Source organism: Colias philodice, chromosome 27 (assembly GCF_061535455.1).
Source record: "Colias philodice isolate Cphi_HAF_F1 chromosome 27, ilColPhil1 Martin Lab GWU primary, whole genome shotgun sequence".
Lineage (NCBI taxonomy): Eukaryota > Metazoa > Arthropoda > Insecta > Lepidoptera > Pieridae > Colias > Colias philodice.
The window spans coordinates 4,906,847-4,933,643 of NC_143112.1; the positions used below are offsets into that span (position 1 = coordinate 4,906,847).

Below are 26,797 nucleotides of genomic sequence, written 5' to 3' on the forward strand. Positions count from 1 at the left end.
TTATTTGTTAGAATTATGAAAGAAATGCCAAGTTTCCTTTTATAAGATGAATTTATATCAAAACTAATTTATTTATTTAATAATCATATAATTTAATATGTCTAGGTATCTTTTTTTTTGTAACTCCGTTATATAATAAAAATAAATGATGGCAACAAAGTTAAAGCTTATGTCTTCCTGAAATTGTCAAACGGAATTTCTCCACGTAACGCAGGCGTGCGTTTCATCGGTTTATTTCCCGATTTTGCTGATATAATATCAAGCACCGGCTGAAATGGTTTTTTAAAAACAAATTCCAATTAAATATTCTCTAAGAAAATTAAGTACATCTATCCAGTTTCGGCCAGGTAAGTTGAATAAAATTAATTTTTGTGTAGCGGTGTATTCGTGACACCGGTGTTTTTCTTCAAAAATGAATGCAAAGTGTTTATATAAACCTGTATATTTTGCAGAATGAAGGCTGTGAAACTGTTTTTAATTGCTGTATTGGCAATCAATAGTACTTTAGGTGTGGATAGGAACAATTTTAAAACATGTGAACAATCAGGTTTCTGTAAAAGATTACGATCTTTAAAACCAGAGAAATCGCAATATTCTCTAAATATAGATAGTGTATTTGTGCATGGAAATGTTCTTTCGGCTGAAATTGTTACCATAAATACGGAAGGAGAGAAGAAAAATATCTTGGTAAGTTTTTATAATTACCTAATGTAAGAATTATAGAACATTTCTTTGTGTTTATAAAACGAAGACAGATCGGGTATTTTCAAGGCCATGTAATGAGACAATTATAAGAAAATGAATAATTAATTTAAACAAATACATAATATTATCAAATACTAGTAGGTACATATATTAATATTTGATGATAAAATAATAATTTTTTTTGGTATATTTTTTCAATTTTTCATAATTAGTCAAAATATTTAGACCATTGTCAGTCTGAAATTGCTACTGAAAAATACAAATTTTAATTCGGAGTTTAGACTAAACCTAAGAATTAGCATCTTATCATATTTTCTTGATTTTTATGAATTAAAATAATTGTATCTGTATTATACAGGTATTTTCTTTTTTTTACGTCAATTACATGCATAATATTTAGTTCACTAACTAAATATTTCTAAATATAACTTATTTATTATTCATCTCATTCAACATACCTGTTTAAAATAAAACAATAAACTATAAACAACAGTTGAACTGATTCAAAATCATCATAACAGTATCATAAAACTTTTGTTGCAGTGGCATTATGCACTAAGACTGTCAGCGTTAGTCGATGGTACGTTCAGAGTGGAAATTGATGAAGCAGATCCTCTGTATCCTAGATACAGGACGCAGTTGGCTCTTAATGGAGAACCTAAGGGCGATGAGTAAGTTCATTGAGTTATTACCCAGCAAGCACAAAACTCCATTATAACAAACTTATGATAGCACGAGTTCATGTACAAAGCATTATAACCAAATCGTATATCGGCTGTATTTCTTTTATACGACTCTTATAAGTAAAATTTGGGCCCCCCCTTTACACAGCGTTGAGCTATATAAAGGCAATTTAATAGCATTATAATTATCGTATTAAATCATTAATTAAGTCAGTTAAGAGCACATGAATAAACAAATGACATTTTTTGCGACTTCATTACAGTCATTATATAGCTTTTAAAATTACAATCTGTTATTAAAATTTCATAACAATGCTAACTGTTGTAATTCCTTTGTAAAAAAGAAAATCTTATTGATTTTAAAAATATATTGATCTGTTTTTGATCGTGCAACGTTATGTGGACTTGAAATATTTAAATGTGAAAATTAATATTGAATGATGGGTAAGTACCGCCTGTATTTCTGAATGTTTTGAATGAAATTAGCTGCGCGCATCAGTTTGTCGGGTGAAATATACATGTTATTGAGAAAGAATACACGCGCCCTCGCTAATATACTTTATTAGTATATTTTTTTTTTATAAAACATAACCTATTTTTAACAAATATCACAAAATTTAGATTATAGTAATAGTTTTAACAATTAAAGTACCTTATATAAAGATATTGGTACAAAATACAAATGATTTCATTCCCTTTCTAGTCAGATCTTAGTAACTTGTATTATTTTTGTAAGATAGGAAAAGGAAAGCAAATGGCGACAAATGAAATTAAAGCTTTAGGCATTTGACGATAGCATAATAGTGCTGTTAATTTTAATATGGTTTGTCACAAAAATTAGAGCTCGTATATAGTGTAATACAAGACACTTATTATGTTCAGCCATATAACAGCACTTCGGAAATATGTTATGATGCTTAAACTCATTATACGTATTAGTGACTGATTTTTATCGAGCTTATCAGGGAACCGTAATTAGTTAGGTACTTGGTATAAAATAAATAAGCCAAGATTTTTAATTAAGCCATTTAAAAAACAAACTTGCTTGTTCTTTTCAGAACCAACATGCCCTGCAAAGTAAAGCGTTTCCCAACATAATATGAAGATGCCGATGAAGAATCTTTTTTTGTTTACTACAATTATTAATAAAATCAGTATACTCCTTTTTAAGTTTTCATTTGAATCCGCCTGTTTTGTAGTTTTATTGAAAGCCTTTTTATCCATTAACCAAATTCAAATTACGATGTTATTATTACTCATAGTTCTAACAATACTTTTATTTCGATCAATATATAGCTATATACTGTAGAGATGAATAGATTTGAAAGAAAACGGAGCAAAAGCAATAATTGTTATAAATTCAATGTTAATATAGGATTAGTATTAAATTAACACAATAATGGACTATTATAAAGCTTTTATTCTTTAAAAAACCAACATACGTTCAAAGGCACTATAAAATAATTTATTTATGCTTATTTAGAGCGTAACGTTATTAAAATTACCAATATACGATAATAGTATTACTATAAGTTTGAAAGCTGTTTTAGAAGCTGTAATTTAGAATTATCCTACGTTTATTTAAGATTTTTGACATTGTAACAATTTTTTGGTAACCATAATATAACAGTTAGCATTATTTGATGAAGCAAATGCCTTTATAAAGTACTTATATTTGGATAGTGACGATTTAAATAATTAATATAACTTCAAGTCATAATTCTGTATATATTTTTGGTTAATATACAATTTATGTGCTTGCTGGGTATATCATAGTTTGTAATTTGTATCATATCCTATCCAACTAATATTATAAATTCGAAAGTTTGTGAGGATGGATGTGTATGTGTATGTTTGTTACTCTTTCACACAAATACTGCTGAACCTATTACAATTAAATAGCACACTTATAAGGGTAACTTGAATTAACTCAAAGGATATGTTTATCCCGGAAATCCCACAGTAACGGGAACTATGCGGGTTTTTCTTTGAAAACGCGGGCGAAGTCGTGGGCGGAAAGCTAGTGATAAATATATTAAAGGATATGTTTTGTAATATAATCATGGTTTTAAAAAATTTGTGACACGGAAAGTATTTTTAAGCATTCCATTCTGTTCCTTTTTTGATATCGTTCACTCATGAGACATAAGTAAAGGCGTATCATTGTAGGTATATCGTTCTGCGCACGACGAACGAGAGCAATATTAATATGTATAGTGTGAAACAAATCCATTGTAGTAGTCTTACATAGGAGATGTTTTGTATATTAACTTATTTTTATGATACACTTACGAACAAACATGTTTACGACTCACATGCAATCACTTAATCAAATGAAGGCCATCAATATCTATGGTGGTCATACTTATTTCTATCACTCATTCACTTAGTGTATAACGTCATGGAATTAATATTTGTAAAAAAAGTTACATCCAATATTCCAACTTACTAGCTTTTTATAAGAAAAATATACTTTATCAGATGCAAATAGAAATCTAGATAAGGAATAGTATGCCATAACCTGTTTAGTGTTTAAATTAGTTACACAAAATTATTCCTGAGGCCATATCCAAATGAGGTAAATAAGCTTTATAGCAATAGGATTGTGCTTTGGTATAAAAATAAACAAGTAAATCGTTTATGGGGCGCTTTTAACACGAGAATAACTTTTATGATAACTCTTGCCATGAATTTTATAAAATAACTAGCTGCGCTTCGTGGTTTCTCCCACGTGGCTCCGTTCCTGTTGGTCTTAGCGAAATGATATATAGCCTATAGCCTTTCTCTATAAATGGGCTATCTATCACCGAAAGATTTTTTTAAATCGGACCAGTAGTTCCCGAGAAAAGCGCGTTCAAACAAACAAACAAACAAACAAACTCTTCAGCTTTATAATATTACGGCCTTACTAATAAAAAGTTAAACAATGGATAAATTTCAACCATTTTCTACCATAGCTGTGTCCTGCTCTTGCTCACATGAATCGTCAATCAAGACAGGTTATTGCAATAACTAATCCATTGCATAGCGAATGGGTAACATTTTATTAGTAAGACCGTTAGTATTGATTATTCACATGTAAAAAATATGAATTTTGTATGTTCAATTTCAGTGTGTATGTCTCAGTAAATTGTAAACAGCTGGTTAGATGCCCGTAAGATTGTAATCTGTCGAAAAATTGTGATTAGTAACATATTGATTAATTTATCGTATTATTTATCGGTTCATTATTATCTATCTATGTGAAACCGTTAGATTGTCATTTTATATGATGTTTATGGTTAGGTTTGATTCAGTTTATTTAATAACTACTACAACATAAACTGAACGGCTTGTCTTGTTAAACTAAATCCTTCATTCCAGATTGAAACTACTATCAAACGAAGCTGGCAAGCTTACACTCAAGAACTCGCAAGGTCACAAAGTGGTGATCACCGCTGAGCCTCTCAAATTGGAGTTCCTCGATAAGAACGGTGAAACTGCTGTAGTTTTGAATGAAAATGCTCAACTATTTGTGGAACCGCTAAGGGTGAGGCGATCTGATGATGAGGAAGGGAATGAGGGCGTGAGTGTCTTGTTTTTGTCCATTGTTTTGTGTTGTGCGATCCAAGTAAGAATAATATTGCCTTCCTTTGTGTAAACAAGCTTTCCGATACATTTTTTTGTTTTAGTGATATGCAAAAATGATTCAATTTGTTTGTTTAATAGCATTGAAACACTATATAAATGAAACAAAATTAAAGTATATAAAAAATTCGAATCCCGCTTTTTGATCATTTTTTTAATTTTTTTTAAATTTTTCATGCAAAAAGGATTTCTTTTAATAAATTTTCGCAAATTATATCTGAGTATATACCATTAATGTAGCTATTCTTAGTTGGGTCGCACTATATGCTCATGTTAATGTGGTTACTGTTTTTGTGTATATGTTTTATTAGGGATGGTAAAAGCTAAAAGATAATACTGTATTCGTAAAAGTTTGTGTAAAAAATTGCATAAATGTATGCAATTATTACCTGATCAGTAAAATACATAATACATCCTAATTATATTAACGATTTTTGTTTAAAAAATTGAATTAAAAGAAATCATGAACACTTTAAAAAGGAGTCTTGTTAAATAAATAAATATTTGGGCGAAGTTTGAAAAGATAAAAATGCATAATGCATGCAATTTACACACTTTTAGAGTGTTAATTGTTACACTTATACATATAATGACTCAATATACAGATAAAACTTAAGTACATTTAAAATGATTGCTTTGTAAGAGTCAAATAAACAACTGCCGTTTTGAACAACGAAATGACGTCGTACGATTATAAATATCTTCACAAAGAGGGAAATAGATAATATTTACCATGTATAGGTGTATTAGTTGATGTTTTTATAAACCTAACCTAAATCAACAAAATTGAATGTAGATATTTAATATTTATATTTAGTTATTCGTTAATAAAATAAGTGGGGTATTTCCATAAACCTCCAAAACATGCAAATTATTAAATTAGAATGTCTATAAAATAACTATTATTTATTCAATCTGTGCACTTATTTGAATTTACTTATTTATTTCATTTTACAAGATATATTTTAGATTTTATCATTAAAATATTCCTTCTTAATTTTTTACATGTAGGAAATTTTCGAAATTTCTATACAAAATGTAGCTTTTAAAAGTCATCCTGGTAAACACTAATAAATTATCATCTCAGCTGTGAGATGTCATTGATCTTGGCTTTATCTAAATACGTGACTGATAGACGTTACTGCTTATCGCTTCCCATGTGCATACTGCAATGCAACCAGACTTTGCTTATAGTCCGGGATACATCGCCCATTTTTGCAAGTGATTACTATCAAGCTAATTTTTCGTGAGTAGCTTTATTTTGATGAGATGCCCAATAATTTCATGTATGAAACTCTCGATTGTGGTAGCTACCAGAGGAAACAAGGATAAAATATTTTGATTTGATGGTTCTCAAATATAATTACTAACTGAATGTTTTTTTTTTGTTAAATCTCAAGATAATTATCTAAATTATTCGAAAAAATATTTGTCCTACATAATCTATGGTTTGATCAAAGAGTCCCCCTTTCCAATGTGTATCGATAACGAAGTCATCATAAATGATTAGTAACCAGCTGATTTTTTTATTTTCACTTATTTAATACTTATATAATTCAATAGACATATTGTCCTACAAATTGCGTAATAAATATTTGAGAACCGTCAAATCAAAATTTTTTATCCTTGTTACCTCTGTAAGCTACCACAATCGAGAGTTTCGTTCATGAAATTATTGGGCATCTCATCAAAATAAAGCTACTCACGAAAAATTAGCTTGATAGTAATCACTTGCAAAAATGGGCGATGTATCCCGGACTATTATGAAGAGACACTAAAAAAATATGGAATGGACCAATAAATAGGGTACCTACTTCCAACTAATTTTAATAAACGCGAATGTTTGTAGGAAAGAAAGTATGTTTGTTTCTAGAGGTATTTCACGCAAAAACAGGAAAACCGATCTACAGGAAATTTGGTACTGAGATGGATCGTAGTATGAGTCAGATGGTACAAAAGCCTTTAAATCTTCGTGTAGTTTTAAAGGTCGATTTAACTTGGACAATTTCTGGGTCACGTTCAATGTCGTATCAAAAAATAGACCATTGATACACCAACAATTTTGAAATTTAATACGGAAACAGTTATAAACCGCGCTATTTCTCTAACTCACATAAAACATCGCGCTTGCTCACGAGTCAGGAATTTCGTATAACTTAAACATCGAAAGAATATTTTTTTGAGGGTACGCATTTCTATGTAACCTAATCAAATTTCTAGGTCTAGGGTAGGTACAAATTGACGCTCAATCTGATCCCCCTCCGTGAATTATCTATTTCCTATATAAAGGCCCTTATCACCACATTATAGGGTTGAAATTGTTCGTTAAGCATATTCGATACGTTGTGTAGAATTGATCGAGGCAATTAGGTCGATTCTATAAGAGCTAGCGCGCACGAGCAACTTTGTCTCCGCAACTATTTTGTCTCCGCAACTATTTTGTCTCTCCCACCTATGGGCTAGTATGAAAGTGCGCGCACGTAGCGACGCAACTCCCCATACAATTGATGGGAGAGACAAAATAGTTGCGGAGACAAAGTTGCTCGTGCGCGCTAGCTCTAATAATAATTGTGTCGCCGAACTAACCTATAGAACATGCCAAATAAATAAATCTCCTGCTTGTTCTTGTAAAATTATAATTAAAATGTCAGTTCTGTTGTGGTTCTGTTTTAATTAAAACTAAATGAATTAGGATTACATCTATTACAATTGGAATGGTCATTAGGGCTACGACGGCGACGTTACAAGTAAACGAATAAACAAACATGTAGATTCGCGGCCGTGGCTTCGTCCGCTTTCTATAAAACTAAACAAATTATACACTGAAATGTTCCTCGAGAACCACGCTATCCATTGGTGAAATCAGAATGAAAATCGATGCAATAGTTTTGATTTTATCACATACAGACGGACAAGCTCGGCGGAGGGCTTTGTTTTACAATATGTAAAGATATCCACTGACAATTTTAATATTTATGATAGTTTTATAACTATATTAGTGTTAGTAAATACATTATAGATATGATTAATAGGTCTTAATTAATTGGCTACGTGAGTTCAACGTTATTGATAATTTATTAGCGCGTGTTTACAAAGTTACGTCACATGTTACCGATTAGGGTCAAGAGATTTCATTTTAATACGAATGTTCTTAATAAAGCCTATTGGCATAGTTACATTATTGGACTATTCAAATTTGTGTTTTATATGTGCTTACTAGTTAATTTACAAAAACTATTCCGCATCAAACAAAATAACAATCACGTAAAATCAGGTTCAGAAACCTCTGTGAAATCGGTACATAAAAAAATACACTGGCTGAATTGAGGACCTTCTCTTTTTTTGAAGTCGGTTAAAAATAAAAAAAGAGCGTGTGTGCAGAGCACATCAGATAATATAAACCCGCATGGTTCCCGTTCCTGTGAGATTTTTGGGATAAAAAGTAGCCTATGTCTTATTCTGGGTCTTCAGCTACCTAGGTACATACCAAATTTCGTTGTAATCGGTTCAGTACTTGCGTGAAAAAGTAAAAAACATCCATCCATCCATCCTCACAAATCCTCCATCTTTAGCATTAATAAAATAAAAGGACTCATTTATTCAATTAGACTTCTTTTAGAAGCACTTTGAATCGTTATAACATATTTTTAACATTTACCACCGATTCAGAAATCAGTATCTATGGAGGAAAAATCATGTCAGTATTACAATTTAATTTTACATAATATCAGTAAATTTAATGATAAAATATCACCAGGAGGACGAAGGTGCCTGGAGTGAGAATTTCAAATCGCACCACGACAGCAAGCCGCGGGGCAATGAAGCTGTCTCACTCGATATTGGTTTCCCTGATGCTGACCAGGTTTATGGTATGTTGGTGTTTTGTTTTGTGAATTAAAAAAAAAAATACTAAAATGTTAATTTGATTAGTTAATAATACAAAAGTAATTTACCAGATTTTCTAAAAAGAAAATCAAAGTCTTCATCTTATCGGGAAAATTAAACTTAATCGTTAAAAAATCTAAACAACTGATAAAATCACAATGATGTTTGAGCTCTTTTAAAAGTTTACTTGTAATCGCGAAGTTTGATGAAATACAATATGTTTATTATTTTATTTAAACTATTGTGTAACAGGCAATTTACATACATACAAACTAAACTATAATATTAGTAGTTACATTCTAAAATCAACTCTTTCCATAGGTATACCGGAACACACAGACAATTTCCACTTGAAAACAACGACATCTGGCGAACCATACAGATTGTACAATTTGGATGTTTTCGAGTTTGAGTTAGATAGTCGGATGGCGTTGTATGGAGCCATACCGGTTATGTATGCTCATGGGTAAGTTATTTATTAATTTATATTTGATTTGTAATTATTATAGTTGTACATATTTTGTATAATTTATTTGTTCATATTTTAGACCGTTTTAAATATTGTGCTCTTGTTTAGCTTATCTGTCAATATTAAATTCTAATCCCAAAATTCCGCAACATCTTCGCAGCCTGGTGCAAACAGGTTGATAATTTCGATCCATTTATATGTTCATAACGCACATTTATGAATCATATATCAAATTAAAGCTATTCTTTTCCGTAAATTACATACAAATAAGTAGTGAACGAAATTTTCCCCGAAAAATCGATTAATTTTTTTATTAAAAATGCTTGCGGCCAAATTTTGACTGGCAACCTAGTCTATACATATATTCTCCTAATTATAAATATACATAAACGTTTGGTTTTAGCAAAAAAACTGTGTACGCACTAATCCTGCGGTAGGATCCTAGATTATTATTTCCAAGTTCGAAACACACTTTGCGTCGTGAATATTGTACTTAAAGTAAACAGCAAGGTTTACTTAGTGCAATATTCACAACTTTTAGCACACAATTTTAATCACTTCTAATATTTATTTGTTTGTTTTTAACACGTTTTATTTTTCTTCTCAATAAAATATATTAATTTTCCAGTTCAAAACGCACGGTAGGAGTATTTTGGCACAATTCAGCGGAAACATGGACGGATGTTGTCAACTACGCCGATGGTACAGTGGTTGCGTCTCTTGTTAGTTTGGTCACGGGTTCGCAGAACAGACGGGTTGATGCTAGGTGAGATTGTGTGGTGATAAATTAGAGTAATTAAATTAAATTAAATGAAATAAGTTTATTATGGACATAATTATTATGAAAAAAAATATATATTGTTTGTTTGAAAAAGTGAGAAGTTTTAATGTAAAAAAATACAATAAATATCGTATTTGTACAAGAGAAATAAGTTATAAGCATTATCTTATGTACATAACCAAAATGTCAACATTTTACATAAGTATGGATACTACCCACGTTTACAAAAATGGTATCGCTGGTTGTCCGGGGATGACAATTAATTAATGTTTCTATTACAAAAATAAAATTAAAATCAGTTCCAAAGATTCCGAAATTACTCCCTTCATAGACACAAAATTTACCTCTAAGGGCTGATTTTTCAATCCATGGTTAAAACTTATTCGTCGAATAATGTATAAAACTACCATTTTAAAAACGTATTCTAATTGCCCGTATATTTAGACAGTTTACGTGACATTTAATACTTTGGACGGATAAGTTTTATCCAAGCATTGTAAAATCGGCGCTAAATAAGATATAAGTATTAAGTATATAATATCACAATGCCTTACAAATGTAGGTAAAAAAAATAAAAGCTATAAAATTTGTAATTTTCACAATAAAAATAAAAAAAATAATAATATTTTACTAACAAAAACTTGCAGATTTATGAGCGAGAGCGGTATAGTGGATTTATTCGTGATGATGGGAGACACGCCCACTGATGTGTTTAGGCAATACACTGCGCTTACTGGCCCTGCGCCTTTGCCACCTGTAAGTTTTTTAGTTATTGAAGTGAAACTTCTTTATCGGGGTTGGAAAAAAAATTAGTGTAACATTTTTTCGTTACGCGTGACATTTTCCCGTTACGCGCCATCTTTTTCTTATCCCTACCACGCGTGATTCGACGTATTTCTGTAAAGTTGCATATAGTAAATTATGATTTGAAAAATAAGGTCATAAAAAAGTTTCACTTCTTACGTGTGTACACTAGTACACGCATACATTTTTTTTTTAATATTTGATTTTTGTATGTTTGTCTGGTATATTTTTTTTATTTGTGCCATTGGAAATTGATATCGGTACTGAGCGTAATGTGTATATTAGTTCAGAATAATTCTGAGTAATTAATTATTAATTGTTTCATTTGATTTAAATCACCATTTTGATATTCTAAATGAAAGTGTGAATGATGGTTAAAAAAAGTTTGTATAAAGTGAAACAATGTTTTAAAGCTAAAAGTGAATAATTTTTATTATAAAAACATATATTTATACTACGCCAATTTTATAAGAACTCTAACGATTACGAATTGAAAATTTTTAAAACAACTAGGTATTTTCATTAAGAACTTTGTTAAACATTGGAATTATAAGTTTTACTTAGTAAAGATTACTATTATATACAATATAGAAATAATATTTTATCAATATTTACGCTTAACTACTAAACCGTGTGGAATGTTCCAGAAATGACATTTTAACCTAATTTAATATACTAACGCGTCTGGAATATTCCAGAAATTCTCTCTATCATACCACCAATCGCGTTGGAACTACGTCGACGAAGCAGACGTTCGTTCCGTGGACGAAGGTTTCGACCAACACGATATTCCACTTGATGTTATTTGGCTGGACATTGAATATACTGATGGCAAGAAGTGAGTATTTTTATTAACTAGCTGTTGCCCGCAGCTTCGCCTGCGTGGAAAAGATAAATTTTCATCGTACAAACTTTGATCCCCTATTTTACCCCTTTAAGAGATGAATTTTCTAAAATCCTTTCTAAGCGGATGCCTACGTCCTAACATCTACCTGCATGCCAAATTTCAGCCCCATACGTCCAGTGGTTTGGGCTGTGCGTTGATAGATCACTATATCAGTCACCTTTGAGTTTTATATATTATATATATAGATATAGATATTCTGTGGAATGTTCCACTGTTCCATAAATTTTCAAATACAGAATCATGTTTGGAATGTTCCACATATATTTGTAAACGTGTTTGGAACGTTCCACACATTTGTAAACGTGTTTGGAATGTTCCACATATATTTGTAAACGTGTTTGGAACATTCCACACATTTGTAAACGTGTTTGGAATGTTCCACACATATTTGTAAACGTGTTTGTAACGTTCCACACATATTTGTAAACTTCTTTGGAACGTTCCACACATATTTGTAAACGTGTTTGGAACGTTCCACACATTTTTATGACCACATTTGGTTTCTACAAATTTATAAATGTGTTTCGAATTTCCACTATTAGTATTTTTTTGTGTTTGTATAGCTCTAATTACGCACAGACACTTTAAATTTTTACTGCTTTTTCATAAATAGTCATTTCTTTCAACTAATCTATTTAAAATAATGCTATTATAATATATACGCTAAATAAAACACACACACATCAATTTCATACCATAATTATTGTAAATATAACTATACCATTCATATATTCAATAATATTAACATGTCCCCCAATTTACAGATATTTCACATGGGACCCGATAAAATTTTCGACCCCCACAGAAATGGTATCCAATCTCACGGCCAAGGGAAGGAAAATGGTGGTCATTATTGACCCCCACATTAAGAGGGAAGCGGGGTATTTCCTTCATGAAGATGCAACCGAACAAGGCTTGTATGTAAAGGACAAAGATGGCAAGGATTATGATGGTAAGATATAAATAAATAAAATAAAAAAAAATGTATGCGTGTACTAGAGTACACACGTTAGAAGTGAAACTTCTTTATGACCTTAAAAATGTCACGAGTATGGCGTAACGCAAAAATGTCACGCGTACGGCGTAACGCAAAAATGTTACACTAAATTTTTGTCCAACTCCGATAAAGAAGTTTCACTTCAATAAACATTTTTTAGGGCCGATTTTTCAATGCTTGGATAAAACTTATTCGTCGAATAATGTATAAAACTACCATTTTAAAAACGTATTCTAATTGCCCGTATTTGACAGTTTACGTGATATTTTAATATTATCGTGCAATACTTTATTGGACGGATAAGTTTTATCCAAGCATTGAAAAATCGGCCCTTAAATAAAGACAATTCTAAAATAATGCGTAAAAGTACACAAGAAGAGACGTTTGTAAGCTTATTACGGTGCATTTATATCAAACGAGCGAATGCTCATTCTAACCGCACTATATCAAATTATTTTAGTGTAAACAGGCGTAGAGCATTCTTTCGTTGTACTTAGTGCATTTGAAAAGATTCTATGCAATGTTCTAATACTGAACAACACTGAATACGTTTTCGTTTACACTGAAAGATCACGAAAGAATGCTCTTGCTCTAGCTATATGATTGTTTGATGTAAATGCTCTGTTATAAGATTCGGCCGCGAATCCGGCTTTTTTAAATTGTAATGAATGCATAAAAATCCGTAATTTTTTTAATAACTAACAGTCTTACTAATAAAAGTGAAACAATGGATAAATTTCTACCATTTTCTACCATAGCTGTGTCCTGCTCTTGCTCACATGAAACGTCAATCATAAAAACAAGACAGGTTATTGTAATAACTAATCCATTGCAAAGCGAATGGGTAACATTTTATTAGTAAGACCGTTAATGTATCAATCTAATTAGCTAAAATATCAAGGATAACAAAACCGAATTCCAATTAAGTGAAATAATAAGAGGTGAAAGTTATAGTTTATAATAGTTAGAGATAGTGTAAAGAAGATATCTTTTAAACATAGCAAGTGAATATATTTTTAAAGTTATCTATTATAAAATCCGCTATATTCTTTACGTTTAATTCTATGAAAATTAACTATTTTCCTTTTTCAGGTTGGTGTTGGCCAGGATCTTCATCATATTTGGACTTTTTCAACCCGGCAGCTCATAAATACTACGCGGAAAGGTTCTTGTTCGAAAATTTCCCCGGGACAAGCAAAGATGTGCATTTGTGGAACGATATGAATGAACCTAGCGTGAGTTATTTGATTTAATTTTAATTATATTATTATACTAGCTTTCCGCCCGCGGCTTCGCCCGCGATTTCAAAGAAAAACCCGCATAGTTCCCGTTCCCGTGGGATAACCGGGAAAAAACCTATCCTATGTGTTAATCCAAGTAACCATCTATATGTGTGCTAAATTTCATAGGTAGGAGACTACTAGGTAGTTTTTTAGATCGAATTATTATATTTCTTATTTCTATGAAAATTAAACCACACACGGCGTTGTTCAAAGAAAGAAAAACAAACACACTATCGCATTTATAATATCATAGAAGTAGTAATACAAACGTACATACATACATTCTGTAAAACGTTTATTATATAAGTTAGAAAGTAAACAGTAAAAAATATTATACTTATATCATAGGTATTCAGCGGTCCAGAAATAACGATGCCAAAAGATTGTCGTCACTACAAACCGCCGCAAGACGGACAAGACGGTATCGCCGCGTTTTGGGAACACAGGTGAACATACATACGAATTTATCTAAATATTTAATGTTTGGTAGATTTTATGGTACTTAACTGATTAGTCACATAAAATTATATGATCAAAAAACTCGTATTCATAATTTTACCGTATTTTAGATTTTTTGTTGAAGTAAAACTTCTTTATGCGCGTTAAGAGTAAAATTTCAAGGTCGCGTCAGGATACCGTCACGTAATGGAGTAAGGCGACGATTATGGTATCTTAGAATCTTGCCAAAGAAGTTTCACTTCTGACACGTGTGCTCAGCACACACGATCTTTTTTACCTATTTACTTTTGTAAATTATTTGAAATTAATGTCTTTAAACCTATTTATTCGAATCCCACTCAATCCCACAGGCATGTGCACAACGAATACGGTCTATCCCACATTCGTGCATCCCATCAGGGTATGGTGCAACGGACAGACGGGAAATATAGACCTTTTATATTATCCAGATCGGTGTTCGCTGGGACTCAGAGGTAAGTTTTTATTTACTTACTTCAACTAGTAGTTCCTATGAAAATTGGTATTTTTCGAGTAAAGTTTTGTCTTATGTATAATTTATTGCTATAATTTTGAATTAAATTTTGTTTAACCGAATAAACGTGATTTAATATAAAATTAATAAATTCATACCTTAATATCGTAAACAAACTTTATTTTTAAAACGTAGAAATAAACGAATTTAATAAAAATTTGTTATTTTACTAACAAATGTAATCTTAAATTCTAAATTACACACATTTTATAAGTGCTTTTGAATCAATACAAATCATCGTAAAAACTCAAAACTATTTACCACTGTTTCGTAAAGTAATTTCTACTGACCATATCCTACAAGAAACTTTGTAGTTATCTTTTAGATAAAACCGTGCAAAGAATAAAACATAAAATTTAAGCTGAACCAATTTTAATGCAATTCATCCCACTACACAGATACGCAGCAGTATGGATAGGTGACAATATAAACAGCAAAATACAAAGCTGAACCCATTTTGATATAGTTTCTTCTACTATATAGATACGCAGCAGTATGGACCGGTGACAATATGGCGGAATGGGGATTTTTGGCTGCGTCAATAACGATGTGCCTCTCGCTAGCGAGCGCCGGTGTTTCTTTCTGCGGGTCGGATGTTGGCGGTTTCTTTAAATATCCTGAAGCTGAATTGATGACAAGATGGTATCAGGTAAGAATAAAGATTAGTCACATAAATCTTAAAAAATATTAATCTTAAAGATAGTCACAGTCCTATTTTAACAGTCTCGACTACATTACCCTGTAAAATGTACCACTTTACCCTGTATAATCTGTCACTACATGTATATAATATCACTTTACCTTGTATAATCTACCACTTTACCCTGTATAATCTGTCACTACATGTATATAATATCACTTTACCTTGTATAATCTACCACTTTACCCTGTATAATCTGTCACTACATGTATATAATATCACTTTACCTTGTATAATCTACCACTTTACCCTGTATAATCTGTCACTACATGTATATAATATCACTTTACCTTGTATAATCTACCACTTTCCTGTATAATCTGTCACTACATGTATATAATATCACTTTACCTTGTATAATCTACCACTTTACCCTGTATAATCTGTCACTTTCGATTATTCCTGGTCGATTATACAGGGGTATAAACGACCACTTTACACTAAATAATCTACCACTTTACCTGTTTAATTAATCTGTAAATATTCTATTGAAGAGTTTTTATACTATATGATATGTTAATCAGTCATATTAGTCTCTGCCTGTTTGAGTTCCTAGCCTTTATAATATACCTGTTTCATGTAATTTTATAATTATTAATAATTAATTTAATAATTGACTGACCGGTTGGCTTGGTTGGTAGTGGCCCTGCCTTCCAAGCCAGAGGTTGTGGGTTCGATTCCCACCTGGGGCAAATATTTGTGTGATGAACATAGATGTTTGCTCTGTGTCTGGGTGTTATATCTATATTAGTATTTATTTAAAACTAGCGGTCCGCCCCGGCTTCGCCCGTGGTACATGTTTACGTTTTCTCTACATAAGAACCATCCTCGTACTTCAAGGAATATAATAAAAAAAGAATTATCGAAATCGGTTCAGCCGTTCTCGAGTTATGCGCTTACCAACACATTTTGCGATTCATTTTTATATATAAGATTATATATGTATGTTTATCAGCTATCTGGTTTCCATAACACAAGCGAAAGCTTAGTATGGGATCAGATCGTGCCGTGTGTGAAAATTTTTCTTGAATATTTATTTATTATGTATGTTTGTCTGTCTGTCCATCAGGCGGGTGCGTTCCAACCGTTCATGCGGGCACACTCACATATTGAAACCAAAAGACGGGAACCGTGGCTATATGATGCAACAACTGTAGCTAGGATCAGGGATGCTGTGAGGCGGAGATACGCTTTATTGGACTTTTGGTAAGATTTTTATTAATTAAAACTAGCTTTCCACCCGCAGCTTTGCCCGTGTTTTCAAAGAAGCATAGTTCCCGTTCCTGTAAAATTTCCGGGATAAAACCCATCCTTTCTCAGGACATAGGATGGGAATGATAAACTGAAAATTTCATCCAGATCGATTCAATGGCGTGAAGAAGATATAGACAAACAGACTGACAAAAGAGAGTGACTTTCGCATAACGCAATTATAATATTAGTTAGAATAGATTTTTTGCAATGACGAACTAAGAAAAACAGCTATACTCACAATTATGCTCAAATATTGCCCAAAGTAACACTCTGTGAAGTCCCATGTCCCCTAGTGGGGTAAGGGGCAGATGCATTATACATCTGTTTCACTGATCGATTTGCTTTTAGGGACAAGTAGGTGATCAGCCTTCTGTGTCCTACCAGAACGAGACATTTTTTTTTCTTCGTCTCCACCGGGAATCGAACCCAGGACCCCTCGGTGTTACGCTCACGCGTACCAAGGAATCAATTAGGCAGTTTTCTAATAAAAATGTGTTAATTTCACTGAATTTATCTTTTCTCTTGGTCTTGTGTAAAGGTAAGGGTCTTAAGACCCAGATTCAAATCTCGCCTCGAGATAGAATTTTTTTCTATTAAAAAAAAATTAAATTTATAAATCATTTTAATGCTATAAAATTAAAATATCAAATAATACTAGCGGTCCGCCCCGGCTTCGCCCGTGGTAACTACATGTTTAAACTATCCTATCTCTCAAGTTGGATCGAACTGCACATGGTGTGCGAATTTTATTATAATCGGTTAAGTGGTTCAGTCCATTGAGGACAAACATTGTGACACGAGATTTATATATATTAAGATTACACTTATAATGCTATAAAATTAAAATATTAAAATAATATAATTCCCAAGGTACACGCTATTCTACGAGCACTCGATAGACGGCGCCCCAGTGATGCGGCCGCTGTTTCAACACTATCCTAAAGAGCAGGATACTTACACTATCGACGATGCTTATTTATTGGGTAAGTGTTCAAAAAAAACACAAAAAAAATGTGTGCGTGTACTAGTGTACACACGTAAGAAGTGAAACTTCTTTATGACCTTATTTTTCAAAAAATAATTTATTATATGCAACTTTACAGAAATTCGTCGAATCACGCGTGGTAGGGATAAGAAAAAGATGGCGCGTAACGGAAAAATGTCACGCGTATCGAAAAAATGTTACACTTAATTTTTTTCCAGCCCCGATAAAGAAGTTTCACTTCAAAAAACTACTTTCCTCGAGACCTAAATTAAGAATTTGACTCAAGATACCAAGTTAAAATCTCATGAATAAATGGAGTTCTCTGGACAGTATCTAAATTTGAGATTTTATCTGTATTAGAGAAATACAAAAAAAAACTTTGAAGTAGTTGAATATGATTTTTTTATATAGTTTAGAGTTTAGACAGTCGTGGTGTATTTAATACTAGCTGTGCCCTGCGGTTTTACCTGCATAGCTCCGCCCCAATTGGTCTTAGCGTGATGATATATAGCCTTTCTCGATAAATGGGCTATCTAACACCGAAAGAATTTTTCAAATAGGACCAGTAGTTCCTGATATTAGCGCGTTCAAACAATCAAACAAACAAACTCTTCAGCTTTATTATATTAGCATAGATTATGTTGCTGTATTTCATTCTTCATAATTATTTTATTTTCAAATGGTTGCTCAATTTATGAGAACATTTTCAAGATTCTCGGCGTCATTTCAACGTAACGATTAGAAACTCCAATTTATTACATAACCATTTATTTTATAAAAAAAAGACGTGTGGCGCTCGGGGACTGCCGCGGTAAAGCTATTGCATGCTATGCCTTCAAGCCACACCTCCGCCCGTCGGAGTGGGAGCGTGAGGTTTTTCGTTACGGAATTTATCGATTCGGTCCCCGCGCTCAAGGCCCACGATAGAAGCTATGCAATAGCTTAAAAATCTTAGGGAATGACTCTATTTCCCTGTAAATAATATAACCTTGTTCAATAATTTTTCCCACAGGTGACAAACTTCTAATCCGACCTGTAGTCGAGCCCGGTGTGTCTTCCGTAAAAGTGTACTTGCCGGGAATCGAATCTCGTACATTATGGTACGATGTGGACACTTTCCAACCGCACAGAGCGAACGGGTATATTAACCAAGAGGTTACTATGGCCAAGGTAATTATTATTATTTTTAATTAGCTGTGCCCCGCGGTTTCACCCGCGTGGCTCCGCTTGTATTGGTCTTAGCGTGATGAGATTCCTCGGTAAATGGGCTATAATATGATACCGAAAGAATTTTTCAAATCAGACCAGTAGTTCCTGATATAAGCGCGTTCAAACAAACAAACTCTTCAGCTTTATTTATTTATTAAGTAAAGATTTATATTTTACTGAATAATCAATTCTACCACATCTAGAGTAAATCTACTGAAATTTTTCTATTTTCTTTTTTTGAGTCAGAGGCTATGCGATCCACGAAATTACTATTATTTTATTACTACATTATTTTTTGGACTAAATAATAATTAATCTCAATCGCTTACCACTACAAACATTTATTTATTCAACTAGATTAGTAAGATGATACCTATCTAAGGTGAATTTAAACATTTACAAGTATTTTTCTTTTGAAAAAAAACTTCTTAGCCAAGAAATTTGCTGCTAAGTTAAAACTTCTACCATTTTTTTTTTGGAATAGTCAAAACTAACAATCGCTTTAGTGAATTGTTTTGATCATTTTAGGTTTAGTTGATCAATTTATTACCAAAAAATATAAAAAAAATTGGTGGTCTGTAAAGTCGGTTTACTGACGATAGTTGAACGTGATAACGTCCGATTGCGCTTCTTTGTCGCTCGTTCCGCGCTCTCGATTGCACTTCAAGCCTTACATGGAACGCCTCAGAGTGAGGTAACGCCGCATGAGTCATGTTGTTTCGTGCGTGCAACCGGCTCTATCGAATTATAAGACGTTGTCACGTCAAAAATACATATTTTTTCCCAGATCCCAGTATATCAACGCGGCGGTAGTATAATACCTCGCAAGGAGCGAGTTCGAAGATCTTCACCGCTCATGGAAAATGATCCGTATACGTTTGTGGTGACTTTGGATGATAATGTAAGTTTTGTGGATTTTTTGTAATTTTTTGTGGTTTTTAATATATTTTTTGACTGGGTAAGTATAGGGTTATGATTGTGCTCGTTGATATTGTCGTTTTGTGGAATTTTTTGTTGTTTGTTGACTAGTGAAGTGGATTTGATTGTGTAAGAAAATTGGTGTAAATTTTAGATTCTTCAAAATATTTATTGACTTTCAGCCGTACAAATAAACGAGTTATAACATTTTATGCAAAGAATAAACTAAGAATAAGGAAAAATCATACAAATAAACACGAAATAAATGTAACCTAGTATAACTTCGTAATAAGTATTCATACTAATGCTATTCCGTCCTTATTACGGCTACCACCCCAGTATAAGTCTGACATAACCGAGTTATAACATATCTTTTAGTACATTGTGCTGTGTTTTACAAGTTTTAGAAGCAATTTTCAATCTAAATTTGACATAATAGCAATGAGAGTAATACAAGAAGTAGAAAAAGTTGAGCACATTAATAATTTCATTACGTACCTATTGAAATGGAAAATTTTGTATGAAATGTCAAAATATACGAAATTATAAAAAACCCTTTTGATATTTATAATGATTTATTTATTTACAACATGCGCCAATCCATACATACATAAAACTTATTTCTAAACTTATCACAATAATATACACTTTCGTTGAAAATATAAATCTTCTAAGCCTGGAGTTGTATGTTTTGAGTACCAGATATTTGGCAACTCTCTATCTCAAGGTGGGTTTATCTTCTGTTCTCCAGATATTGGATAGCGTTATCTATCATTTGCTTGCATATTTAATGATATATAATTAAATTATTTCCAATAAATATTTAAAAAAATAAATAAACAGAACATCGTATGATGAAACTTCACAACAAATTCGACGAAGTCAAACGAGCGTCAGCAAAATGACAGCACCAAGGCATAACCGTAGACAATTTCAATGTTTTTCATAATTTTGTGAATGAATTGCGACGTTGCCGCTTCGCGCCTATTGCATAGCGTGAGCATAGTTTCATCGACGTTATTCCAAATTTATTTGTAAGAAATTATGACATCCTTATTCTTTATTTATTCTTATCATATCTATGCATTGCGTAAGGTTTGAATAAGCAAGTTTTTATTTGTACGGCTGTTGGTGTTTAGACAAAAATTAAAATCGGTTCAGCTTGAAGTGTAGACTTAAAAAACAATTGATAAAGCATGTTTCTTCACCAACATAAGTTAAGAATAAGACATTACATATTTACATACAATCAAAGTCACTTTTATCAAAACCAAACCAATATTTTATTTGAATATATCTTTACGGACAATAATAATCTATAACACCCTGTATATTTATGTAGCCCTGCCTTCCAAGCCAGAGGTCGTGGGTTCGATTCCCACCCGGGGCAAATGTTTGTGTGATGAACGATGTTTGCTCTGTGTCTGGGTGTTAATTATCTATATAAGTATTTATTTAAAATTATATATGTATGTTTATCAGCCATCTGGTTTCCATAATACAAGCGAAAGCTTAGTATGGGATCAGATCGTGCGGTGTGTGAAAATTGTCCCGATATATTTATTTATAAAAAAAAAATTATGTATTTTATTTATTTATAATATAATATGTACATCCATTTTTGTAACAGAACACAGCAAGCGGCACCCTGTATATAGACGACGGAGAAACTTATGAATACAAGAACAACAAATATATTTACGCTAAAATTACATACGAGCCGACATCCATGAAATATACGTGAGTATTCTTTGTTTTGTTTGAAAGTATTGATAATATTTTTTATTTTATTTAAATTTTATTTAATTGATAATTTATTTATAAGATTTTTGTGTAAGAATTTAATAAAACTGCCAAGGTTAGGACTAAGGTTTGATATTTTTAGAATATACATATTTAATTGAGTATAGACTACAAGCCCGCATAGGACAAAAATATGGGTCAAATGAACCACCAGGGGACATATCTAGAACGATAGCAGAGCAAAAAATAATAAGATTCATCACTATGCCGTCACTTGTAAGCTGTCCAACTGAGTGCAGATGAGAATTGAAAAGTACAGGTAGACTCGGTAAATTTTGGTCATATATTTTTGTACGGCATTCTTAACCATCGATAGATCCATTAAAAATAATAAGAAACCGCTCAGTGCCGTACAAAAATGTGGGTCCACCAAGTCGGAATTTTTATTTAATTTCCGAGAGTTACCGGGGGTAAATTTGGTCATTTGACCATGTACGGCATCTGTGTCATACTATTGCTATACTGCTTTTAATCCATTATTCCGCAACGCCGTACAAAAATCATGGGGACAAGGGGAAAAAATCGAGAGATGCAATCCCCTCTCTTTCCCCACTCCAGGGGGTCATTTGACTAAGTACGGCTTCGGTTCCAAAACATTATCTAGCACTCAAAAGTACTATTAAAAGCAATGCCGTCAAAAAATAATTGTTCTTTTAAATGTATACCAATAATCATCTTAATTTCATCGAATTCTTGATATAAAGAGCTGTAAGGTCATTTGACCCTGTACGGGAACTTTTTTTTTAACATGATATTGTAAAATTCAATTGTTGTATAGTATTGCCGTTCAAAAGAAACCGTTCTAAAAAAAGTTATAGAGAAATGCAAAACCAGAAATTTTGTTAAAGTTTAAACATCGTAGATTAATGAAATATAATAGTTTTCTACACTTTATCCGTTGTTTTAAATAGTATTAACATAGATAAATTAGGAAAAAACGATGCCGTACATTTTTGTGCAGACCACATCTTTTAGGCTGATGAAAGCGACGAACGCTACAATTTTAAGAGTGCTTTATGGCCATTTGATACAGTACGGCATTAACATATTTTTACCCAACTACGGCAAAGCAAAAGGAGGGTTATGGTTGTTTACAGGTCATGTATGTATGTTCATCTATTCCCTCGTAACTTCTAAACTACTTATCAGAATTCGACAAATGACATATCATTAGAGGCGTCTGAATTGTTCACTGGATAACCAACGACCAGCTAGCTAAAGGCTATATAGGGTTTCACAAAATCTAATGTGGCGCCCTCTAGCGGACAAAACATACAGAGTAAAAAAATAAAGTTAAGATAAATATGCAGTGTTTGGTATCATTTGAAAGCGCTTTACTTGTACATTTTGAATATGTATATATTACTAGCATTTGCTTGTGACTTTACCTGTATTCATGGACTGATTGCATATAATTCACATCTTTTCGTTCATAGCTTTTTTATTAGTTCATCAATTTAACGGAGTCCATTCCACCTGACTCCGACTTTCCAAGGTGATAATTAACCACCTCGAGCTTCTTAATATTAATGTATATTTATATTTTATTATAAAAATATAAAGCAAATATTTCGTTATATGGATTTTTTTCTTTTTCAGATTTTTCCCCTTTGAACCAACGAAAATGTACGGCACATGAAAAAATATTATCTATGCATAAAATACTTTAAAAATAAATTTATTTCGTGTTGTGTCAAATGACCCCCTGGAGTGGGGAAAGAGAGGGGATTACAACTCTCGATTTTTTCCCCTTGTCCCCATGATTTTTGTACGGCGTTGCGGAATAATGGATTAAAAGCAGTATAGCAATAGTATGACACAGATGCCGTACATGGTCAAATGACCAAATTTACCCCCGGTAACTCTCGGAAATTAAATAAAAATTCCGACTTGGTGGACCACCATTTTTGTACGGCACTGAGCGGTTTCTTATTATTTTTAATGGATCTATCGATGGTTAAGAATGCCGTACAAAAATATATGACCAAAATTTACCGAGTCTACCTGTACTTTTCAATTCTCATCTGCACTCAGTTGGACAGCTTACAAGTGACGGCATAGTGATGAATCTTATTATTTTTTGCTCTGCTATCGTTCTAGATATGTCCCATGGTGGTTCATTTGACCCATATTTTTGTCCTATGCGGGCTTGTAGTCTAGTAGAATTTAAAATTATTTCAAAATCAACTTGTCACAAAAAAAAATATATAAAAGCTACTACTCCTACCAATAATATAATTACTTGTGTAGTTTATTTTATAACGAACTAGCGGTCCGCCCCGGCTTCGCCCGTGGTACATGTTTATGTTTTCTCTTCATAAGAACCATCCTCGTACTTCAAGAAATATTATAAAAAAATAATTAACGAAATCAGTCCACCTGTTCACGCGTGATGCCGTGACCAAGGGAAATAAGGATTCATTTTTAATATATACAAGATTTGCTCCGTTAGAAATATTTATACATTCATACATTTTTTTCTTTATAGTTATTTTTTACTAATAATAGATTTTAATATGGATTGTTGCCATTATATATATTTTTCTTATAATTTCAGTATCACAAACGGCTCCTACGCGACTCGCACTTGGCTGGAACGCATCGTAATAGCGGGCATAAAGTCGCCTCCCAAATCGGCGAAACTCATCCAAAACGGTCGAGCCACACCGCTACAGATGACAATACATCGCGGTAACGATGTACTCGTCGTGAGGAAACCCGCGGCACAAATGAGTGCAGATTGGGAAATACAGTTTACGTTTTAGTATAATATAGTATGAGAGCGTGTGGACTTTTTTGTATGTAATTTAATAAAAAATAAATACAAATTTGTGGAATTTGATTAAAATTGTATTATGTATATGGAATATGATAATAAATAAAAAAAATCTGTGAAATTATTTTTATATTATGTGGTTGAGTAAAAACTGTGTTGAAGGTTTTTTGTTGTGAATCACTGCCCTTAAAAAGTAGATTGTGCGATTTGTATAAAATTTAATTTATAAACCTTCGCTAACGATATAGTGGAAATTATTGAAGTATTATCACTACATAGTATAAAACAAAGTCGCTTTCCCTGTCCCTATGTCCCTATGTCCATTTGTACGCTTAAATCTTTGAAACTACGCAACGGATTTTGATGCGGTTTTTTTTAATAGATAGAGTGATTCAAGAGGAAGGTTTATATGCATAATAACATCCATTAAATAGTGGAGAAGTACTGTTATTTTTGAGGTTTCTAATGTGATGTCGTAAAAAATTACATTTTTTCCGCTTACATTGCAAACGCAGGCTGAACCCTACGAGTTTTATCAAAATAATGTACTAAGTATTAAACACATTGAAAAGGTCTACAGAAAAGTCCGCGATGGTATATGTCTATCTCTTATGGATAACCCACAATAACTTTTTTTTGTCATTTACTTTTTACGACAAATAATGGCTAATTTTCGATGCGATATTAACCAATACGATTTAGTATCAGCATTGCACCCGTGCGAAGCCGGGGCGGGTCGCTAGTATAAATATAAAGTCTAAAAAATTTACCGTATAATATACAAATCAAATATCAATAAATTATAGTATTCTCGACAATTGTTATATGACATCAAATGTACCAATTTACATGATACATAAAGCTAGAATGACTTCACTAAAAATTTATAAGGCAAAAAATAAAATTAAACTGTACATAAGATCTCAGAAAATGTCTTTAGTCTTTTTGTGTTATATTAAATTGTGTAAAAATATTTATATAATGGTTAATTAATTAAATCACGATGCGTTATTTCTCTTTCATTATTCTCTTCAATAAAAAATGTATGGATATGCGGTGTTGTCAAAAGTACATTGAGTTCACATGCTCTCTTTATAGGACGTAATAGCATTAATTATTGTAGTCTAAATACGAAATAATTTCTCATTTCTACGAGCGAATAATGTTTTTATAACATCACAATAAAATAATTTTAAATAAACATCGAGTGTTTTTCCGGGTTTAAGAAGTCATTTTTTTAAGTTTACAATATAAAAATGTCACCAACTCTTGTACTAAAATAATAAAAACTATTTCGTTCGTAGCAATGCCCCCAAACCTTTCTGTATCTATGATACTTGATAAAATTGCAAATCCAGTGTTTAATACTCAACACTGTTTACATTTTATTCATATTATATGAATTTTTACTTAGATTAAGGATTGGTCTCCGCGCGCGCGCTACGACTAGATACCGCCCCACCTAAAAACAATAGCTCTGTGAGTGCGGCAACTCATTTCTGTAGTGTGTGTTAGGCAATTTGTAAAGACGCTAGTGTGTGTGAAGAATTGGGCTGCCAGCTACATAAATTTTACCTTATAAATGGGAAATCTGGCATCTTGGAAAGAAGTTTGAAAAATATTTTTTTCATCCTGACCTGGCCGGGAATCGAATCCATGAACATGTGACTCAAATCCACTTGCGACGCTACTATACTATAGTCACAAAGGTTGTTTAAAAGTAAACAAGCGGAAATAAAAAAAAACATATTATATGAATCAGTTAAACATGGTTAAACAGAAAAAATTATTGTATTATACTTTTTATACATGTGTTAGTAATAGTATTGAAAAAAAAAAGTTCAAATTATTGCTAAAATATTTCCTCAACCACGTGTATTTTTTTGGATATGCAATACGGCAACACTGAATGGCGTCGTATTTTCGTAGAAAAATTTTTCGAAGTAAAGGAGAAATTTCGAATAATACGATACTTAGTGATGGTACGTGATCCCAGTGTCTTTCTTATTTTTTGTTGTAT

At 32.2% G+C, this 26,797-nt stretch overlaps 1 protein-coding gene and 1 long non-coding RNA gene across 2 annotated transcripts; both read left to right on the forward strand.

The window, feature by feature from the left end:
* The first annotated feature begins 175 nt into the window (after nucleotides 1-175).
* GCS2alpha (glucosidase 2 subunit alpha) lies at nucleotides 176-25,040 on the forward strand. The gene is made up of 20 exons (XM_089711892.1): nucleotides 176-347; nucleotides 453-687; nucleotides 1,249-1,376; nucleotides 4,752-4,953; nucleotides 8,773-8,884; nucleotides 9,222-9,366; nucleotides 9,998-10,135; nucleotides 10,798-10,906; nucleotides 11,653-11,792; nucleotides 12,626-12,813; nucleotides 13,951-14,093; nucleotides 14,490-14,587; nucleotides 14,951-15,073; nucleotides 15,616-15,781; nucleotides 16,902-17,038; nucleotides 17,957-18,069; nucleotides 19,084-19,241; nucleotides 20,068-20,181; nucleotides 21,829-21,938; nucleotides 24,559-25,040. The coding sequence occupies exons 2-20, from the start codon at nucleotides 454-456 to the stop codon at nucleotides 24,764-24,766; spliced, it is 2,766 nt and encodes a 921-aa protein (XP_089568018.1). The 5' UTR covers nucleotides 176-347; nucleotide 453; the 3' UTR covers nucleotides 24,767-25,040.
* Nucleotides 1,612-2,552, forward strand: LOC149476625 (uncharacterized). The gene is made up of 2 exons (XR_016317805.1): nucleotides 1,612-1,832; nucleotides 2,447-2,552. It is a non-coding gene; the product is annotated as an uncharacterized LOC149476625 (long non-coding RNA).
* Nucleotides 25,041-26,797: the final 1,757 nt, after the last annotated feature.

Bases quoted from the DNA above. Each gene is read 5' to 3' on its own strand.
- GCS2alpha (XM_089711892.1), top strand. From the start codon at position 454: ATGAAGGCTGTGAAACTGTTTTTAATTGCTGTATTGGCAATCAATAGT. The intron at 9,367-9,997 runs GTAAGTTATTTA...TTAATTTTCCAG, and splicing joins CCGGTTATGTATGCTCATGG to TTCAAAACGCACGGTAGGAG. The intron at 15,782-16,901 runs GTAAGAATAAAG...TCTGTCCATCAG, and splicing joins TGATGACAAGATGGTATCAG to GCGGGTGCGTTCCAACCGTT.